This window comes from Antechinus flavipes, chromosome 3 (genome assembly GCF_016432865.1).
Source record: "Antechinus flavipes isolate AdamAnt ecotype Samford, QLD, Australia chromosome 3, AdamAnt_v2, whole genome shotgun sequence".
Taxonomy (NCBI): Eukaryota; Metazoa; Chordata; class Mammalia; order Dasyuromorphia; family Dasyuridae; genus Antechinus; species Antechinus flavipes.
This window is the reverse complement of record NC_067400.1, coordinates 185624623-185644835: the sequence shown is the minus strand read 5'-3', so window position 1 is coordinate 185644835 and position 20213 is coordinate 185624623. Positions and strand designations below refer to the sequence as shown.

The 20213-nt window shown below is 31.9% G+C and overlaps 1 protein-coding gene across 4 annotated transcripts in view; it reads left to right on the top strand.

Moving 5' to 3' along the window:
* Positions 1 to 20213, top strand: part of ROBO1 (roundabout guidance receptor 1) — a 464510-nt gene that overhangs the window by 347268 nt on the left and 97029 nt on the right. For all 4 annotated transcript variants that reach the window (XM_051984356.1, XM_051984358.1, XM_051984357.1 and 1 more), the window contains exons 9-13: positions 4154 to 4359; positions 5067 to 5148; positions 5410 to 5578; positions 5666 to 5832; positions 19222 to 19343. In XM_051984356.1, coding sequence (XP_051840316.1) covers positions 4154 to 4359; positions 5067 to 5148; positions 5410 to 5578; positions 5666 to 5832; positions 19222 to 19343 — 746 coding nt within the window. The remainder of the gene's footprint in view (positions 1 to 4153; positions 4360 to 5066; positions 5149 to 5409; positions 5579 to 5665; positions 5833 to 19221; positions 19344 to 20213) is intronic.

The following is a 20213-nucleotide window of genomic DNA, read 5'->3' as shown; positions in this document are numbered from 1 at the left end:
ACCAGCTTAGTTCAAGACCATTCTTAGGGTGGCTATATGATGATGAAATTTTTGGTTACAGAAACTTGAACAACAACAGCAGCAAAACTTTTGAATGGAGAGAATATTTTCATATACACAGCAGAACACAAAAAAAGTATTAATGTGTGAAACTCTGAATTACCATTTCATACTGCTTGCTTTTTGAAAATGTATATGACACATTCCATACTTTACTTTCAGCATTGTAACACTAATTTCAGCATTGTAACACTCATTTTGTACTATCATTTATACTTCCTTCTGAATGTCCTTCTTTCTCTATTGTGCATAATTTTAAATGTTCCCATTGCTCTTTTATCAGTCACACTCTGTTTCATTTAAAAACAATGGAAAGAAGCCCTCCAAAAATATTCCCAAACAAATTCCTTAACTTTTGTTCCCTTGGTTACTTCACAAATGTGCAACTCCCATGATTAGACTTCCTTGGGTCTTTAAAGGTTCATAGAGATGTGCTCTCAGGAGCTTTTTTTTTTTTTTTTTTTTAAATTTAGAGGGTAACTTAATTATATATTTACAAGAAATAACAAGTTGTACATAACAGATTTATAGTTTCATATGTAATCATCTTCATTATCATGCTGTATTATGGAAATGCTTATTTTATTCCATAAATTAAAAAGTAATTATATATATATACATACATACATTACACACACACATATTTTGGTGAGGCAAGCCAGTTGGGGTTAAATGATTTGCTCAGGGTCATACAGCTAGAAAGTGTTAAGTGTTTGAGGTCACATTTGAACTCAGGTCCTCTTGATTTCAGAGCTGGTGGTCTATCCACTACACCACCTAACTATCCCAATAAATATATATTTTTTCATTATTAAAGCTTTTTATTTGCAAAGCATATGCATGGGTAATTTTTCCAACATTGACCCTTGCATAACCTTTTGTTCTAAATTTTCCCCTCCTTTTTCCCACCCCCTTCCCTAGCTGGCAGGTAATCCAATATGTGCTAAATTTTTTGAAGTACATGTTAGATCCAATACACACACACACACACACACACACACACACACACACACACACACACATTTATACAGTTATCAGGAGTTTTTGTGGCTTCTCAGAATTCAATTGAAAGGGACCCAGCAGTATCTGAATGCCTGGGCTGTCCTTGTCTGAGCACGACTATACTATATTGGTTTTATTGGGGGAAATCCTTCATTCTTGCTGTGTCTGGATACAGAACCTTGTAGGCTTATATGTGTTCTTTTGCTGATCATAGTGGAAAATTACTGATATTTTTTGTTACCTCTAAATTGCCTATTAATTAATTCCCTTTCCTACTTTAATGTATTTCTAGAAGATTTTTATGTTGTTTTGAGATAGACATCCTTTAATATAACTTCTCATTGGATTTCTTTGTCAATATTCAGTGTAATACAAATTTTGGACTTTTGCTGGATTAGGTATTTGGGATCTAGGAAGTCTGACTCCATTTATGCAGACATCTTGACTGGAGGTGTTTATCATTCACAACAATGCTAAAAAAAAAAAAATCTATCAAGCCATATGATAATCTAATTTATGAAATTATTTTATCTTACTTTAGATAAGATAAATTCCTTAGAAAAATTCTTGAATGTATAATGTCAAAAGGTTTATTTTCATTAAACAAATAAATATATATATATATACACACACACACACATATATATATATATATATATATATATATATATACACATATATATGTATATATATCCATCCCCTTTTAATGAACTTAGTATTTGGAATGCACTGTATTGTTTTGTTTTTAGAAAGTAAAAAAAAATGATAAAGTTATTTTGACATGTTCATTATCCCTGTAAACAATCTAGAGAAAAATGTAATATCAATTCTGTAATATGATATACAACTGAAAAAATCAACTGTGAGCTCACATAATTATAAAAAATACCAATTATGGGACTTTTTTTTGTATATTTAATTTTTTCAGGATAAGACAAAACTGCTAAGAGTAAGAGTACTTTCAATATATTTTCAGAAGAGCACATTGCACTGTTAGTTACTTTTTGTAACACATAAGTCTTCTGTCCTTATTTTATTTCATTTTGTTTTTTACAAAACAAACCTCAACTAAAATTGGAAAAGATTAAGGAAAAAAAAAGTTGCCAAACATGAGCATATTTTACTCATTATTAGTCAATTTCACACTAACAATCAGTGCATGCAGAGTTGGAAGGATAAAATGGAAAAAAAAAAAAGGCTAGAATATTATTAGGCTATGTACAGTTTCTGAATTGACTTTCTTGCTTTCCTATTTTTCTGAAATTGAATGCTCGGACCTAATAACAAGTGAGAAAAAAATTGATGCATGACTCAAACTTTGGGGGGAAATTTTTGAGCATAAAACCTTCAATGGAACAAAAGTAGTGGTGCAATCTCTTGATTCTGGGAGTCAGTTATTTTTAATGAATTTGTTATCCAGAATTTCCTGGTATCCACTTAAGGACTTATTAGTTAAGTAAATATTTTCTTTTTCTTAATATTTTATTTTTTCTTCTTTATAAAGTTTTTTTTTAATGGCATGTATGTGTATGCTTGCTTAGCAATATGAACAATACTGCTAATTACAAATCCTTCTCTACACTCCATAATTTCCATTAATAATAATACTAATATTACTTATGTGTACCTCTCAAAAAGCTTTAAAGTTCATTATTCCTCAACACAGAAAAGTACAGTAAAGATAAACAGCAAGCTCCAAACCTCTATTTTATTGGATCTATCATTTTTAGAAGTAAGCCTCTGCTACGAATTAATCTTTCCTCCTGGCTGTTATTCATACCTTACTTGTCTCTAGAACTTTCCATACTTAGAAATTTTCATTCTTAAAGCATTTAACTTCTTCCCTAATTGGTTCTTCCCTGCTTATAATATCAGAATTAGGAAACCATTTAGAAAAGCCTGCTAGAGACCCTTCCCATAAAACACATGGCTCTCATCTGGATTGCCATGTTCTGTGAGATTTCAAAGCACATGTCCATACCAAAAGGGAGGATTAACAAGAACCTTATGTAACATGGGCACCAATTTAAGAAGTTTATCTCTTAATACATTATTGATCTTCTTACTTCCATGGTCCAAAAATCAACTTGTCTAGGTCTAATCTCCCTTTCTCTGGCTGAATTACAGAGGTTTCCTGCTCTTCCTGAGATTCAGTTGCATATCTGCCTCTCTCTTTCCTTAACTCATTCTTTATGCCCCAAAGTGTCTTATGATGGTCTTACTCTTATGTGAGTTAAAACATGCTCTCTAAAATCTGTTGCTTTTAGGATTAGAACCTGATTATATGTTACTTAGAAAATTATATTCCTTTCAAAGTATCTATAATAGACTTAGCCAAGTTCTCATGCTATCTTTGCATATAAAAAACAGAATTTTCATAAGTTACAATACCAAAGCTTGTGTGGTCCAAATAGGTAAGATGCAGGGTGAGTTCTGTTGATTGTCAAATTCATAAGAGTTTTAAACAGTTCTTGTTAACAGAAAGTAACAATATAAAACTGAAAGAAATGGGGAGTTTAATCACTTGGAGTTTAAAAGGTCTTGAAAAATCGCATAATCCAAAAGGACTTAAATGAATGCAACATTTGCCAAGTGGATTCATTAGAACCATATGTTGAAACCATGTAAATGAAAACCAGCTGGCATTATACCATTGTCTTTTCTTTGTATCTATTGAACAAAAAGCTATCTTCATACATCACTATGCCTTTTGTTGAATGAACGTTGCTTCTTAAATTTCAACTGAGGTAAGCTAAAATGTTTCTTTAGCTTTCCAGAATTAGAAATCTAGAAATTTCTCAATTACATGGCTGCCTGGCAATAATTTTTAAACTCTTTCACCATAGAGGCACCTTGAAAATGCCAATTATTCTGGCCTATTCCCCATTCTAAAGTAGTACTTTGTCCTTTCAGTATTCTGAATCAATATATAATATGAATGCAGTCTGAATAATGCATATCTGCTACATTAATTGACTATTTAATAATCTTTAGTTTGTTTCAAAGCCTAGAGGAACTACTGTTGCTCAGATGATTAAAAAATTGTTTCCAGTTGTAGAAATCTGTTTCTTATTATTGTTTCTTCTGGCAGTGATTGCAGACCGGCCTCCCCCAGTCATCCGACAGGGTCCTGGGAATCAGACAGTAGCAGTAGATGGTACTTTAGTCCTCAACTGTGTGGCCACAGGCAGTCCAGTGCCCACAGTTCTATGGAGAAAGGATGGTATCTTGATCTCTACCCAAGATTCTCGCATCAAACAACTGGAAACAGGAGCACTGCAGATCCGTTATGCCAAGGTAATTTGAAATTACTTCCTCTACTTTTCTGTTGTTTTTCAATTTGTCTATGCTTCTTCTACTGGTATTTCAGGCTCTAATTTTAGAATTCATGAAATGTTAAATAGCAGTATAAATATAGTTTCACTTCATTGTTTAGTCCTTTTAAACATTCCACAATCTCTACTTAAGTTGCTTTATATTTTTATGTAGGCTGATGGCAGTGATTTAAGTATTGTGTCTATCTTGTGAAAACATTTAGATTGGAAGACAAAATCCTCTCTAAAATTAGTGTGATACAATAATTGCAGAATTTTTTAAAAAACATAAACACTAGTTCTGAATGCTTCAAGAATTATTCATTTGTGTATGTGAAGTTTGTAGATTGGTTCAGTGTTATATAATTATGGGGAATGTATGTAGTCAAACAAAACTAAAAATATGTATGTGCTGAATAAAATTCATGATTAAAGCATTAAAAAATGAAAAGCCTCCAAGTTTATCAGAACAATTTAAGGATTTGTTTTCTCAACACAACATAGCCACTGTTTTTCCATGGTTGTGTTGTTTTAGCTTTCCCTGTTTTTTTTTTTTTTTTCTTTATATTCCAGTATTATACAAGATGAAAGAACATATAGCGAAAGGAAAGATTTATGCATACTTATAATTGCTTTTCCAGATGACTGAGTTCTTGATTGTTCCAAATATTTTTTTTTTGTCTTTCTCAGCTGGGTGACACTGGTCGATATACCTGTGTTGCATCAACTCCTAGTGGTGAAGCAACATGGAGTGCATATGTCGAAGTTCAAGGTAAAATGAAAATTTTTCATTTGTATATATTTTTTAAAGCATATAAGCTAAGATTTGAATGATTTTTGAGAAAGTAGACATAATCAGCCCCAACTATGTATATATACATATATGGAAACAGAAAAATGTGAACAGTTCACTATGCATAAAAATATTCTTTTTTCTTTCTCTCTCTCTCTCTTTCTTTCTTTTTTTCTTTCCTTCCTCTCTCTCGACTCTTTCTTTCTTTCATCTTTTTTTTTTTTTTTGCTTTTTTGTTAGAATTTGGAGTTCCTGTTCAGCTTCCAAGACCCACTGACCCAAATTTAATCCCAAGTGCCCCATCAAAACCTGAAGTCACAGAAGTCAACAGAAACACAGTAACTTTGTCATGGCAACCAAATTTGAATTCAGGTGCAACGCCAACATCTTATATCATAGAAGCCTTCAGGTATAGTAAACATGATATATGCTGTATTTCATACTTTGAATTTGCAATTGAATACACATGTTCTAACTTGTATTTATCTGTACTTAGCCATGCATCTGGTAGCAGCTGGCAAACTGTAGCAGAAAATGTGAAGACAGAAACATTTGCGACTAAAGGATTAAAACCTAATGCAATTTACCTTTTCCTTGTGAGAGCTGCTAATGCATATGGTCTTAGTGATCCAAGTCAAATTTCAGATCCTGTGAAAACTCAAGGTAAAAGTGAATTTATTAAACTTTATAATACCATTTTATCCATGTAGCTTATGTTTTTACTATCAAATAATGTATATTACAAGGCAGTACTAAATTTTAAAAGATGTTCTCAGAAATACCCAGTTGATCTTTAATATTCATCTTGATCTGAACAAAATGAATAACAAGAAAGATGATAATTTTTTTGTTCTTTTAAAACTTAAACTTATTTTAACAAACACAAACTAGGTTAAGAATACAATGAATTACAATTATAATGATATCATGGATGATTTTTGCTCTCCAGGATTATTTATAAAATTAATTTATCCACATTTCAATTTTGAATATGTTAACAAAATTTAGAATTTTTAGTCTACAGTATATACTTAAACTCTATAACATATACTTAACATATTTAAAGTTGGTTGGCTTTTACTGATATTGACATGCCATAACCTATAACCTAGAGGATGATGCTATAGAATTAAAATAAAAATTGATTAATTCTATCTATAAATTATATAAATGTAGGAACTAGTTTAAAAAAAAAAAACCACCACAAGATCAAAGTTCTCAAATCCATCTATTCAGTAAGCATCGTTTGTAATATAGTCTTATTGTTTGGAATACAAGTTGTTCAGCATATTATCTATGAAACCTTGATAAAACATTTAAAATTATAAATTCCTGTTTTTTTCCTAATAATTGATATGAAACAAAAGAAGGAATTATAATAATTTAAAAATTCACCTTAGGAAATTTTTTATCCCCCAATCACTATTTTCCATTTTACCCTTAAAAGTAACAATAAAAAAAATATAATTTAAACAAAATAGGGAAAAATAAGCATTTTATTCTAGCTTAATATTTATTTAATTTAAGCAAGTTATTTATCTTCTCTAAGTCTCAGTTTTCCTGTCACTAAGAAGTATTCACAATGTATCTTACAAGGTGGATGTGAGATTCAAATGAGCTAATGGATTGTGAAAATCTTTTATATTGTGTGCTTTACAAATGTCAATTATTAACATGCTTCATGAAATTTTTCATTTAAAGCATGGTGTATGTTGGAAAAGTTGCATGAAATTCCAGTTACTCTTAATAATTTCACATGCAAAATTTTTTGTACTTAAATTGTTAATGAAAATTCATTGATTCTTTTATTTGTTTAAGTAATTAATTTAAATTTTAAATGCATAATAAAAAAATTGCAATGTGCACAGCAGAACATGAAGATTCAAAATATAAAGCTATAAATTTACAAGCAAATCTATATGATAAACACTGCACATTATATTCATGTCTGCCCAGCTTTCCTTCCTTTTAGATTTTCTTTTGTTCTCTTCTGTGCACTTATTTTATTCTTTTTTTCCTCTTCCTTTTCTTCCCTTACTCAAGAAGGCTGCAATTAAGCATGGGGACACACTCACACATATATGTATACATATGCACTAATACATATATACATAAATATTCATGTATGTATGCATGAACATACACATATACATTATATATATCTAAGAATGTATTATGCTTGTTTGTACTTTTTTTCTCTGAGAGTGGGTAACATCTTCCTTCATAAGTTCAACTCTTTTCATATTTCTCCTAACTTCATCAGCTCATCATTTTCTATACCACGACGTTATTTTGCCAGATTTTAAAAAATAGTCTAAAATAATATTGATTACTATAGTTCAGATAGAGTGTAGTTTCTCTATATTTCTCTTTTCATTAAATATATTTTAGCTTTAAATTGTCTGAAGTCATGATTACTACCCCTGCTTTTTTACCTAATATACTCTACTCCTTATTGTTATTATATTTGTGTATATCTCTTGCTTCCTATCTCTCTTGACTCCTACTGTTACTTAACCCTACCCCCTTTCCACAAATTCTCCCTGGTTCTCTTCTCCTCCCCATATCCTATTCCATTAGTGCTATACCAATCAGACTCCCAAGAAACTATTTTAATGACCTAGGAAAAATTAAAACAAAATTCATCTGGAAGAACAAAAGGTCGAGAATTTAAAGGGAACTATTGAAAAAAAAAATCAAATAAAGGAGGTACCTGATCTAAAAGTATATTATAAAGCAGCAGTCACCCCCAACTTTTGGGATAAGAATTCCCTATTTGTCAAAAACTACCAGGAAAATTGGAAATAAGTATGGCAGAAACTAGGCATTGACCTACACTTAACACCATACACCAAGATAAGATCAAAATGGATTCATGATCTAGGCATAAAGAATGAGATAATAAATAAATTAGAAGAATTTAGGATAGTTTACCTCTCAGAGCTGTGGAGGAGGAAGGAATTTGTGACCAAAGAAGAACTAGAAAACATTATTGATCACAAAATAGAAATTATCAAGTTAAAAGGCTTTTGTACAAACAAAACTAATGCAGACAAGATTAGAAGAAAAGCAATTGTAGATATTTGAAACTTTGAATAGGTGTATTTGAATCAGACAACCAAGCACTTAAGGCTAATTACCTATTCATATGAGAGTGACACTATTAGCATATGTTTGGATAAGATGCTTGCTCAATGGTTAGTGTTAAAATTATCTTAGGCAAGGATTTAGAGATGGGTGGAGACAGGCCAGAGCTACTTTGCAGCAAGACTAGGAGGAGAGAAATTGGTGACCTTGGAATCCAGAATCCAGGATACACTTTGGCATGCTTGTGGCAGTTTGTCTGTCTCATTCACTTCTCCCCAAACACCAAGGACTTTAATTTATCCTGATTCTGGCTGACCCTGGGGCCCTCCAGGGAGCTAGCCCAGACTTTACAAGCAATAAACTGGGAAAACATATTTACAATTAAAGGTTCTGATAAAGGTCTCATTTCCAAAATATATAGAGAATTGACTCAAATTTATAAGAAATCAAGCCATTCTTCAATTGATAAATGGTCAAAGGATATGAACAGATAATTTTCAGATGATGAAATTGATACTATTTTTACCCATATGGAAAGGTGTTCCAAATCATTATTGATAAGAGAAATGCAAATTAAGAAAACTCTGAGATATCACTACACCCACACCTGTCAGATTGGCTAAGATGACAGGAAAAGATAAGGAGGAATTTTGGAGGGGATGTGAGGAAACTGAGACACTGATGCATTGTTGGTGGAGTTGTGAATGGATCTAACCATTCTGGAGAGCAATTTGAATCTATATTCAAATAAGTTGTAAAACTGTGCATACTCTTTGATTCAGCAGTATTACTACTGATATTAAAGAAGATATTAAAGAAGGGAAAGGGACCTGTATGTGCAAAAATGTTTCTGACAGCCCTTTTTATAGTTGCTAGAAACTGGAGATTCAATGGATGCCCATCAATTGGAGAATGGCTGGGTAAATTATGGTATATAAATGTACCATGTATTTATAAATCTGATTTTTCTTGTGTAGTAAGACAACTGAAAAAATATGTATACATATATTGTATTTAATATATATTTTAACATTTTTAACATGTATGGAACTACCTGCCATCTAAGTAAGGGAGTGGGGGTAAGGAGGGGAAAAGTTGGAACAAAAGTGTTTGCAAGGGTCAGTGTTAAATTTGCCATGCATATGTTTTGTCAATAAAAAGATATAAAAAAAAAAAAAAAAGAATCATTTTATATGATTTAGAAAGAAGGTAAGAATAACCTGGGAAGAAAAACAAAAATGCAAGTAAACAACAACAGAAAGAGTGCAAATGCTATGTTGTGGTGCACACTTATTTCCCAGTGTTCTTAATGCTGGGTGTAGCTGGTTATGTTAATCACTGATCAGTTGGAACTGATTTGGATCTTCTCATTGCCGAAGATACCCCCTTCCATCAGAATTGATCCTCATATAGTATTGTTGTTGAAGTGTATAATGATCTCCTTGTTCTACTCATTTCACTTAGCATCAATAAATCTCTTTAAGCCTCTCTGTAGTCATCCTGCTGGTCATTTCTTACAGAAAAATAATATTCCATAACATTCATATACCATAATTTACTCAGCCATTTTCCAATTGATGGACATCCATTCAATTTCTAGTTTCCAGCCACTATGAAAAAGGCTGCCTCAAACATTTTTGCATATACAGGTCCCTCTCCTTTCTTTAATATTTCTTTGGGATATAAGCCCAGTAGTAACACTTCTGAGTCAAAGGGTATGCACAGTTTGATAAATTTTGAGCATAGTTCCAAATTGCTTTCCAGAATGCTTAGATCTGTTCACAACTCCACCAACAATGCATCAGTATCACAGTTTCCCCACATCCCTACCAATATTCATCATTACATTTTCCTTGTCATCCTAGCTAATCTGACAAGTATGTAGTGATATCTCAGAGTTTTCTTAATTTGCATTTCTCTGATTATTAATGATTTGGAGATTTTCTCATATAAGTAGAAATAGTTTCAATTTCTTTATCTAAAAATTGTCTATTCATATCCTTTGACCATTTATCAATTGGAGAACGGCTTGATTTCTTATAAATTAGAGGCTATTCTTTATATATTTTGGAAATGAGGCCTTTATAAGAACGTTTGACTATAAAAATGTTTTCCCAGTTTATTGCTTCCCTTCTAATCTTGTCTACATTAGTTTTGTTTGTACAAAACTTTTTTAACTTGATATAAGCAAAATTTTCAATTTTGTGATCAATAATGATCTCTAGTTCTTCTTTGGTCACAAATTTCTTCCTCCTCTACAAGTCTTAGGCTGAGAGGTAAACTGTCCTATGTTCTTATAATTTATTTATTTATTATCTCATTCATTATGCCTAAATTATGAACCCATTTTGATCTTATTTTGGTGTATGGTGGTAAGTGTAGGTCAGTGCCTAGTTTCTGCAATACTCATTTCCAGTTTTCCCAGCAGTTTTTGTCAAACACTTCATTCTTATGCCAAAAGTTGAGTCTCTGGGTTTGTCAAACACTAAATTGCTATAGTTATTGACTACTTTGTCCTGTGAACCTAACCTATTTCTCTGATCAACTAGTCTATTTCTTAGCCAATATCAAATGGTTTTAGTGACCGCTGTTTTATAATACAGTTTTAGATGAAGTACAGGTAGGCCACCTTCATTTGTTTTTTTGTTTTTTTTTTTTTCATTAATTTCCTTGAAATTCTTGACCTTTTGTTTTTCCAAATGAATTTTGTTTTAATTTTTTCTAAGTCATTAAAATAGTTTCTTGGGAATCTGATTGGTATAGCACTAAATAAATAGATTAGTTTAGGTAGTCATCTTTATTATATTTGCTCAACCTATCCAAGAGCACTTAATATTTTTCTAATTGTTTAGATCTGACTTTTATTTGTGTGGAAAGTGTTTTGTAGTTTTGCTCATGTAGTTCCTGACTTTCCCTTGGCAGATAGATTCCCAAAATTTTATACTATCAACAGTTATGTGAAATGGAAGTTCTCTTTGTATCTCTTGCTGTTGGATTTTATTAGTGAGGTATAAAAATGCTGAGGATTTATGTGGATTTATTTTGTATTTTGCAACATTGCTAAACTTGTGGATTAGTTCTAGTAGCTTTTTAGAATCTCTGGGGTTCTCTAAGTATACCATCATATCATCTTCAAAGAGTGATAATTACCTACTCTAATTCCTTTAATCTTATTTTCATCTCTTATTGCCAAAGCTAGCATTTCTAACACAATATTGAATAGTAACTGTGTTAGCGGGGCAACCTTGTTTCACTCCTGATTTTATTGGGAATGATTCCAGTTTATCACCATTACATGTGATGCTTACTGATGGGTTTAAACAGGTGCTACTGATTATTTTAAGGAAAAGTCAATTTATTCCTATATTCTCTAGTGTTTTTAATATGAATTGGTGTTATAGTTTATGAAATGCTTTTTCTGCATCTATATTATATGGTTTTTATTAATTTGGTTAACAATATAGTCAATTATGTTAATAGTTTTCCTAATATTGAACCAGCCCTGCATTCCTGGTATACATCCTACTTGGTCATGATGTATTATCCTGGGTATGATTGTCTATAATCTTTTTGGTAGTATTTTATTTAAGATTTTTGCATCAGTATTCATTAGGGAGATTGGTCTATAATTTTCTTTTTCTATTTTCATCTTACCTGGTTTAGGTATCAGTACCATATCTGTGTCATAAAAGGAATTTGGTAGGAGTCCTTTTCAAATAGTTTATATAGCATTGGAGTTAGTCCTTTATTTCCTATTTTTTCAAGTAGTTTATATAGCATTGGAGTTAATTGTTCTTTAAACGTTTGGTAGGAATTCACATGTAAATTCATCTGGTCCTGGGGATTTTTTCTTAGGGAGTTGATTAATAGCTTGTTCTATTTCTTTTTCTGAAATGGGACTATTTAACCAATTTAATTCTTACTCTGTTAATCTGACCAACCTATGATTATGAAGGTATTCATCCATTTCATTTCAGTTATCAAACTTATTGGCATAAATTTGGGCAAAGTAACTCCTAATTATTGCTCTAATTTTCTCTTCATTAGTGGAAAAATTCTCCCTTTTCATTTTTGAGACTAACAATTTCATTTTCCTCTTTCCTTTTTCTAATCAAATTTACCAAGGGTTTATCTATTTTGTTGGTCTTTTCATAGAACCACCTCTTAGTTTTCTTTATTAATTCAGTAGTTTTTTTTACTTTGAATTTTATTAATCTTTCATTTTATTTTTAGAATTTCAAGTTTAGTGTTTGATTGGGGATTTTTAATTTGCTCTTTTCCTAACTTTTTTAGTTGCATGTCTAATTCATTGATTTTATTTTATGCAATTTGGCCTCTACAGATTTAAAATTTCTCCTTGTTACCGCTTTGGCTACATCCCACATATTTTGGCTTTTCATCTCAATATTATCATTCTTTTGGGTGAAATTATTAATTGTGTCTATGATTTGCTATTTCACCCAAACATTCTTTAGCATGATATTATTTAGTTGTTTCCCATTACTTTTTGATCCATTTTCCCCTGGCTTTTTATTGAATGTAATTTTTATTGCATCGTGATCTGAAAAGGATGCATTTACTATTTCTGCCTTTCTGCATTTGAATTTGAGGTCATTGTGTCCTAATATATGGCCAGTTTTTTTTTTTTTTTTTTTTAAATAGATTCCATGAACCTTTCGGGAAGAAAGTGTGTACTTTTTGTCTCCATTTAGTTTTCTCCAAAGATCTATCATACCTAACTTTTCTGGTGTTCTATTTACCTCTTTAACTTCTTATTTATCTTTTGTGATTTATCTAGTTCTGAGAGTGCGATTTTGAGACCTTCCACTGTTATAGTTTTGCTATCCATTTCTTCTTGCAGCTCTCTTAATTTCTCCTTTAATAATTGATATGCTACACCACTTGGTACATATATGCTTGGTACTGATATTGCTTCATCATCTGTGCTACCCTTTAGCAAAATATAGTGCCCTTCCTTATCTCTTTTAATTATCAATTTTTGCTTTTGCTTGATCTGAGATCAAGGATGGTTACCCCTGCTTTTTTGACTTCACCTGAAGCGTAGTAAATTCTGCTGCAGCTTTTTACCTTTACTCTGTATGTATTGACCTGCTTCAAGTGTGTTTCCTGTAAATGAAATTTTGTAGGATTCTGGCTTTTAATCCAGTCTGCTATCTGCTTCTGCTTTATGGAGGAGTTTACTCCATTCACATTTATCATTAAAATGACTAATTCTGTATTTCCTGCCGTCTTGTTAACCCCAGATTATGTTTTTCTCTTTCCTTTCCCCCTTTCCTTTTTCCCCAGTATTAAAACTTATGAGCACCACTTTGCCTCACACAGCCTTTACTCTTTAGGATACTTCCCCACTCTTTAGAGTTCTTAGAGATTAAAGGAATTAGAGTAGGCAATGAAAAAACCAAACTATCACTCTTTGCAGATGATATGATGGTATACCTACATGTACTCTTTATGTATACTCATAACATAAATATAGTTCTCATGAGTTCTTTTTACCTTTTTGTGCTTCTTTCAGCTCTGTATTTGGAGGTCAAACTTTTTGTTTAGTTCTAGTTTTTTCTTCAGAAATAAATGGAATTCACCTATTTCATTGAATGTCCATCTTCTTTCCTGGAAGTAAATGCTCAGTTTTGCTGGGTAAATCATTCTTAGCTGCATACCAAGTTCCCTTTGCCTTTTTGAATATAGATTCTAAGCCCTTTCATTCTTTAATATGGACCTTGCTAAATCCTGAGTAATCCTTATTGTGACTTCTCGGTATTTGAATTTTTTTTTTTTTTTGCTGCTTGTAGTATTTTTTCCTTGGTCTGATAGTGCCGGATTTTAGCCACAATATTTCTTGGAGTTTTGATTTTGGAATCTCTTTCATTAGATGATCGATGAATTCTTTCTATTTCTATTTTACCTCTATTTCTATAACACCTGGGCAGTTCTGTTTGATGATTTCCTGAAAAATAATGTCTAGGCTCTTTTTTCATCATGATTTTCAGGGCCTTCAATAATTCTTAGATTATCTCTCCTGGATTTATTTTCCAGGTCTTTTCTTTTTCCAAGTAGGTATTTAACATTTTCTTTTTCTATTTTTTTTATTTTTTTTTTTATTTTTTTGCTTTTGTTTTGACTGATTCTTGGTGTCTCCTCAAGTCATTCATTTCCATTTGTTCAATTCTGATTTTTAACGAATCATTTTCTTCATTTACTTTTAAAATTTCTTTTTGTAATCGTCCAATTGAGTTTTTAAATCAGTTGTTTTGTTCTATGGGATTTTTTCCATTTCGCCAATTTCATTTTTTAAGGAACTATTTTCTTTTTCCAATTCACTAATTCTCTTTTTCAGTGAGTTGATTTCTTTATCTACTCTATCTTTTAATGAGTTACATGTCTTATCTAGACCCTCTTGCAAAGCTTTCCTTTCCTTTCTTCATTTTTCTTTTTGATCTTTTTATTGAGCCTTTTTAATTTCTCCTATGAGAGCCTTCTGTGTTGGAGACCAGGTTATATCACCATTTGGGGCTCATGTGGAGACAGTCTGCTTTTAGTCTCCTTAGGGTTTGAAGTCTGCTCTCTATCAGTATAGAAACTATCTATAATTAAAGCCTGCTTTGCCTTCTTACTTATTTTAAGGAAAAAAAAAAAAAAGCTGTTGTCTGCTTTTTCTTTTTTTTCTTCTTTTTTGAAACAACTTGTTATATTTACTTTTTTAAAAATTTAATTTATTTTTTTAATAGCTTTTTATTTACAAGTTATATGCATGGGTAATTTTACAGCATTGACAATTGCCAAACCTTTTGTTCTACTTTTTTCCCTCATTTTCCCCATTCTCTCCCCTTGAATGCCAGGTGACCAATACATGTTAAATATGTTAAACTATAAATTAAATACATATAAGTATACATGTCTTAACAGTTATTTTGCTGTACAGAAAGAATCAGACTTTGAAATAGTGTATTATTAGCCTGTGAAGGAAATCAAAAATGCAGGCGGACAAAAATAGAGGCATTGGGAATTCTTTGTAATGGTTCATAGTTACCTCCCAGAGTTCTTTCCCTGGGTGTAGCTTGTTCAGTTCATTACTGCTCTGTTGGAACTGATTTGGTTCATTTCATTGTTGAAGAGGGCCACGTCCATCGGAATTGATGATCATATAGTATTGTTGTTGAAGTATATAATGATCTCCTGGTCCTGCTCATTTCACTCAGCATCAGTTTGTGTAAGTCTCTCCAGGCCTTTCTGAAATCATCCTGCTGGTCATTTTATTATCGGACAATAATACTATTAAATAATATTCATATGAATATTATGGTTGTGATCTGCTTTTGGTGCAGTGTGGGATTACCAAGCTTCCTCAACAGACAACAGGAAGTAGCAGTGAATCAGCAGTGGGACAGCAATGGCTATATTGGGAGTAACATCTGGGTTGGGGTCAGAGTTGCTCGCTGAGATCGTGCTGAGTTCCTCTTGGTGTTGGGTATTTGTGGCCAGGTCCAGAGATTCTAGCACTTTGTGATTATAGTCTTTACCCTATATGTTTGTAGCTTCTCTTCTCATCTACTGGTTTGCTGCCAGAGCAGAGTAGCTGACATTGTGTTAAAGTTCTCCCCATAAATTTTCAGCCTGTGAAGACCACATCCTGCCCCCCTCCAATCTGCTCAGCATGAGCTGTTTCCCATGCTCTCACTGCAGACCTGTTTGATTCTGCACCTGGCTTAGCTCCGTTCCATCCCTGTGCAGGAGCAAAACAAACCTTTTTTGGTGAATTTTGCATTAACTTCTTTTGGTAATGTGTTGTGCTCCCAGTATTCATGGGTTTTGACAGTCAAATACTAATTCCAAGGCTCATTTTCATAAAAAATAGTTTTAGCGTAAAGGAACGTTCAGAAGGATACGTCTGTCCTCTCCACCATTTTGGCTCTACCCTCATAGTAACTTTCTGTGATTGGATTCTTTCTCCTTTGTTTGCTTGTTAATTTTAATTTAATTTTTTTATAGCAGATCATTGCAATTACCTCTAGGACTAGAATGTGGGTGATTGTCCTGTTACCTGAGGCCCTTCTTTAATTCTCCCTTCTGACCTGGAACCATAAACTAAGCCGACACATATAGAGGGGCAAACTGATATCTTCATTCAGATCTTCTGTGATTGTCCCTGGAGCACCACTGTTCTATCCAACTTGTGTTTATTTTTACTGCTCTATGTTTGCGGTGCTATTTTTTTGTGATGAAAATTTGGAGAGCTTAGAATTTTTTGACCTTTGCCATCTTCTGATAATGTTCTTTATAATCCATTTTCTGCAGTAGATCACTTTCCAAAGTTATTTTACCAGGTTTGTACTTATATTAGAATTGGATCATCAAATTATCTCAATGGGCTTCTAAGTCATCATGACTTTATATTTTGAGTGTAGGCAATGTATTTGATAAGGTTTGTTCCATAAAATAATACAAAAAATGCACAATATACTAAATCCCAAGATTTTTAAAATTTTAATGTGCATATACGTAAGAAAGAGAGATTAGTCATAATCTTAATGGACATTTTAACTTAATCCTAATATTATTGGGCAAAGACTCTGGTTTATCCCCGTTAGAGATAAAACTGGCCCTTGGTTTTCTAGAGTTGCTACTTTTCAAGAAAATCCATTTAATTCTATCTGTTCTAATGTTTTAGAAAGGAACAGATATTGTGTCTTGACAAAACTTTTCTGCATTCATTTATATAATCATTAGTTTCAATTTTCTGTTTATTATTCTAGTCAGTGATGGTTATGGTTTTCCTATTACAAATTTATTATGGTCATAATATATGATGTTGTGTAAGTTTCTTTACTAATAATTTCTTTTCATTTCATATTGTTGCCTTGTCTGAAATCATGATTGTTAAAACTGCATTTTTTATTTTAGCTGAAGTATATCTGATTTTGTTATAAATCCTTATTTTAATTCTGAAACTTTATTTTTAAATTCTTTCTTACAAATAAATATTGTTGGATTCTGTTTTCTACCTCAATTTGCTATTCTTTTCTGTTTTGTTTATCCATAAGCATTTATAGCAATGATCTTTAATTTTCCATTTCCTTCCATTGTATTGTTGTATACTTTTCTTTCTTCTTGTTTCTCACTTTCTGTTCCAAGTCTTCACTTTCCTTCTTATCCTTTCTTTCCTCTTGAATCATCATTCTTGGTCTACATCTTTATTTAGAAGATTTTGTTACTGTTGTTTTTGACTTGGCCCTAATTTCTCCTTTAATTTTCCTTCCCTCTTATTCTTTCCTCTCCCCTTTCCCTCTTCCCTTGCTGTTTCTTCATTGAGAGAAATATCCTAAATCTGTTTTATTCCATCCTTTGACTAAAGTTAAATGAGAATGAGGAATACACAGGTATTAACTGTTCTACCACTCCTCCTCCTTGTTTGTGTAGTTTTCAATATATATACCTTGATTATGTGTTATAATTTTTCCCAAACTTATAATCAGTCAATAAAATCATCTATATTAAGCCCTTATCATTTGTCAGACACTAGGGAAACAAAGGTAAAAACAAAGAAGCAAAAAATAATTCTTGCTCTATCTATATCTTTATTTAGAGGATTTTGTTGCTGTTGTTTTTGACTTTGGCTTAATTACTCCTTTAGTTTTCCCTCCCTCTTATTCTTTCCTCTCCCTGTTCCCACCTCCCTAGCTATTTCTTCATTGAGAGAAATATCCTAAATCTGTTTTCTTCCATCCTTTGACTAAAGTTAAATGAGAATGAGGAATACACAGGTATTAATTGTTCTACCACCCCTTCCTTCTTGTTTGTATAGTTTTCAATGTATATACCTTGATTATGTGTTATAATTTTTCCAAAACTTACAATTAGCCAATAAAATCAAATATATTAAGCACTTATCATTTGTCAGATAGTAGGGAAAGAAAGGTAAAAATAAAGAAGCAAAAAATAATTCATGCTCTCAAGGAATTCACAACTTTTTAGACTAATTAGTGCCTTATTAAACTTCATGTGTGCATGGATTTACATGAAATACAAGCATATACATATCATCTCTCCATATTAGAATATATAAAATGTATCTTTATTTGGTCCCTTATGATTGCACATTTTTAGATTTTTATGATCCTTTTGAATCCTCTGTTTGTATTTCAAAGTAGTTGAAATGCAGTTCTTCTATTTTCATCAGGAAAGCTTATAGTTGTCATTTTCACTATGGTCTGTTTTCTCCTTGTGAAATTACAGTCATCTATTTAGTTGTTACTCTTTGTTGTAAGTGTATAACTTTTGTCTCCTGGAGTATTATCCACTTCTTTGTGATAACGGCTGCTAATATATGATCTCGCTTTCTTTTGCACTTGAATTCTTTTGTTTTGACTGCTTGTAGTTTTGTTTTGTTTTGTTTTTCTTGTTCCTGGACATTGGATTTTGGCTATTATGTTGCTGGGAATTTATGTGAGTGCTTTCTTTAGATAAAGACTCATGGATTTTTTCTTTTTCGGACTTGTCCTTGGTTTCTAAGTATTTTGGATAGTTTTCTTTTATAATCACTTGAAATATGATGTATATATTCTTTTTTTCCCTTGTGGGGCTTTCATTTTGTCTAGTGATTTCTAGATTATGTTTTCCATGGTAATTGCTTTTACTTTTAGATAGCATTTTTGTAGTTTTTATTTCAGTCTTTTGATTTGTTTTAAAATTTCTTGTCTCATGAAATCATTGTTTTCTTATTAAGTCTTAAGAGTCACTTGCTGGGAGAAGTCATTATTGCTTTTGTTTACTATTGTTATCTTTGTTCTTTCTATTTTTTCACAAATCCCCTTTCTCTGCAGATAAAAAATGGGCACAGTAATTCTATAAGTTTAGTAATTGCTGAGTTCAATTGATTATTTTTAGATTTTTGCAAGTTAATATTATATTGTATGGCTTAAGGCAATGTTCTTGACTTGTTTACAGATATTCCACCAACAAGTCAAGGTGTGGATCACAAGCAGGTCCAGAGAGAACTGGGCAATGTTGTTTTGCACCTTCATAATCCTACCATCCTTTCATCTTCTTCAATTGAAGTTCATTGGACGGTAATTATTCATTTGCTTTTTCTTTTAAATATATAACAAGGTAAACTGAAAATTCTTGGTTTTTCTTTTTTTCCTTCCTCCTTTTATTTTTTAAAAATTTGATTTCCAAATGTTATGCCTCCCCCAGCTCTTCTCTACTTAACTGAGAAGGCATGTTACCCATTATACAAATGAAGGCATACAAATTTAGCCATGTTGCAAAAGAGAAACAAAAATAATGTGAAAAAAAAAAATATGCTTCAGCCAGCACTAAGAGTTATCAATTTTGTGTCTTAATATGTATAGCATTTTTATCATGATTCCTATTGGAATTGTCCTGGATCACTGTATTGATAATAGTAGCAAAATCTTTAACAGTTGAACATCTTTAAAATTTTACTATACTGTGTACAATGTTCTAATGGTTCTGTTCACTTCATTTTGCATCAGTTCATTAAGTTTTTTCTGAGTTTTTCTGAAACCATCCCCTTTATCATTTCCTAAAGCATACTAATATTCCTTCAAATTCATATCCAACAGCTTATTCAGTCATTCCCAATTGATGGACATCTCCTCAATTTCCTTTTGCCACTGTATAGAACTTTGTCTCCAAACTTCTACATTACAGGGATTTAAGTGTAGAGAACATTGTGGAGGAAGTAATTCACCAAGCTATCAAGGGAGGGAACCTAGAAGAATGTAGCTAATTTATACATGATTCCTTGGTTTTTTGTTTTTGTTTGTTTTGGGCAAGGTATTTGAGTTTAGGTGACTTTCCCGGGGTCACATAGCTAATAAGTTTTAAGGGTTCGAGGTTAGATTTGAGCTGAGGTCCTCTTGATTTCAGGGTTGGTGCTCATTGCACTGCACCATCTAGCTACCCCAATAACA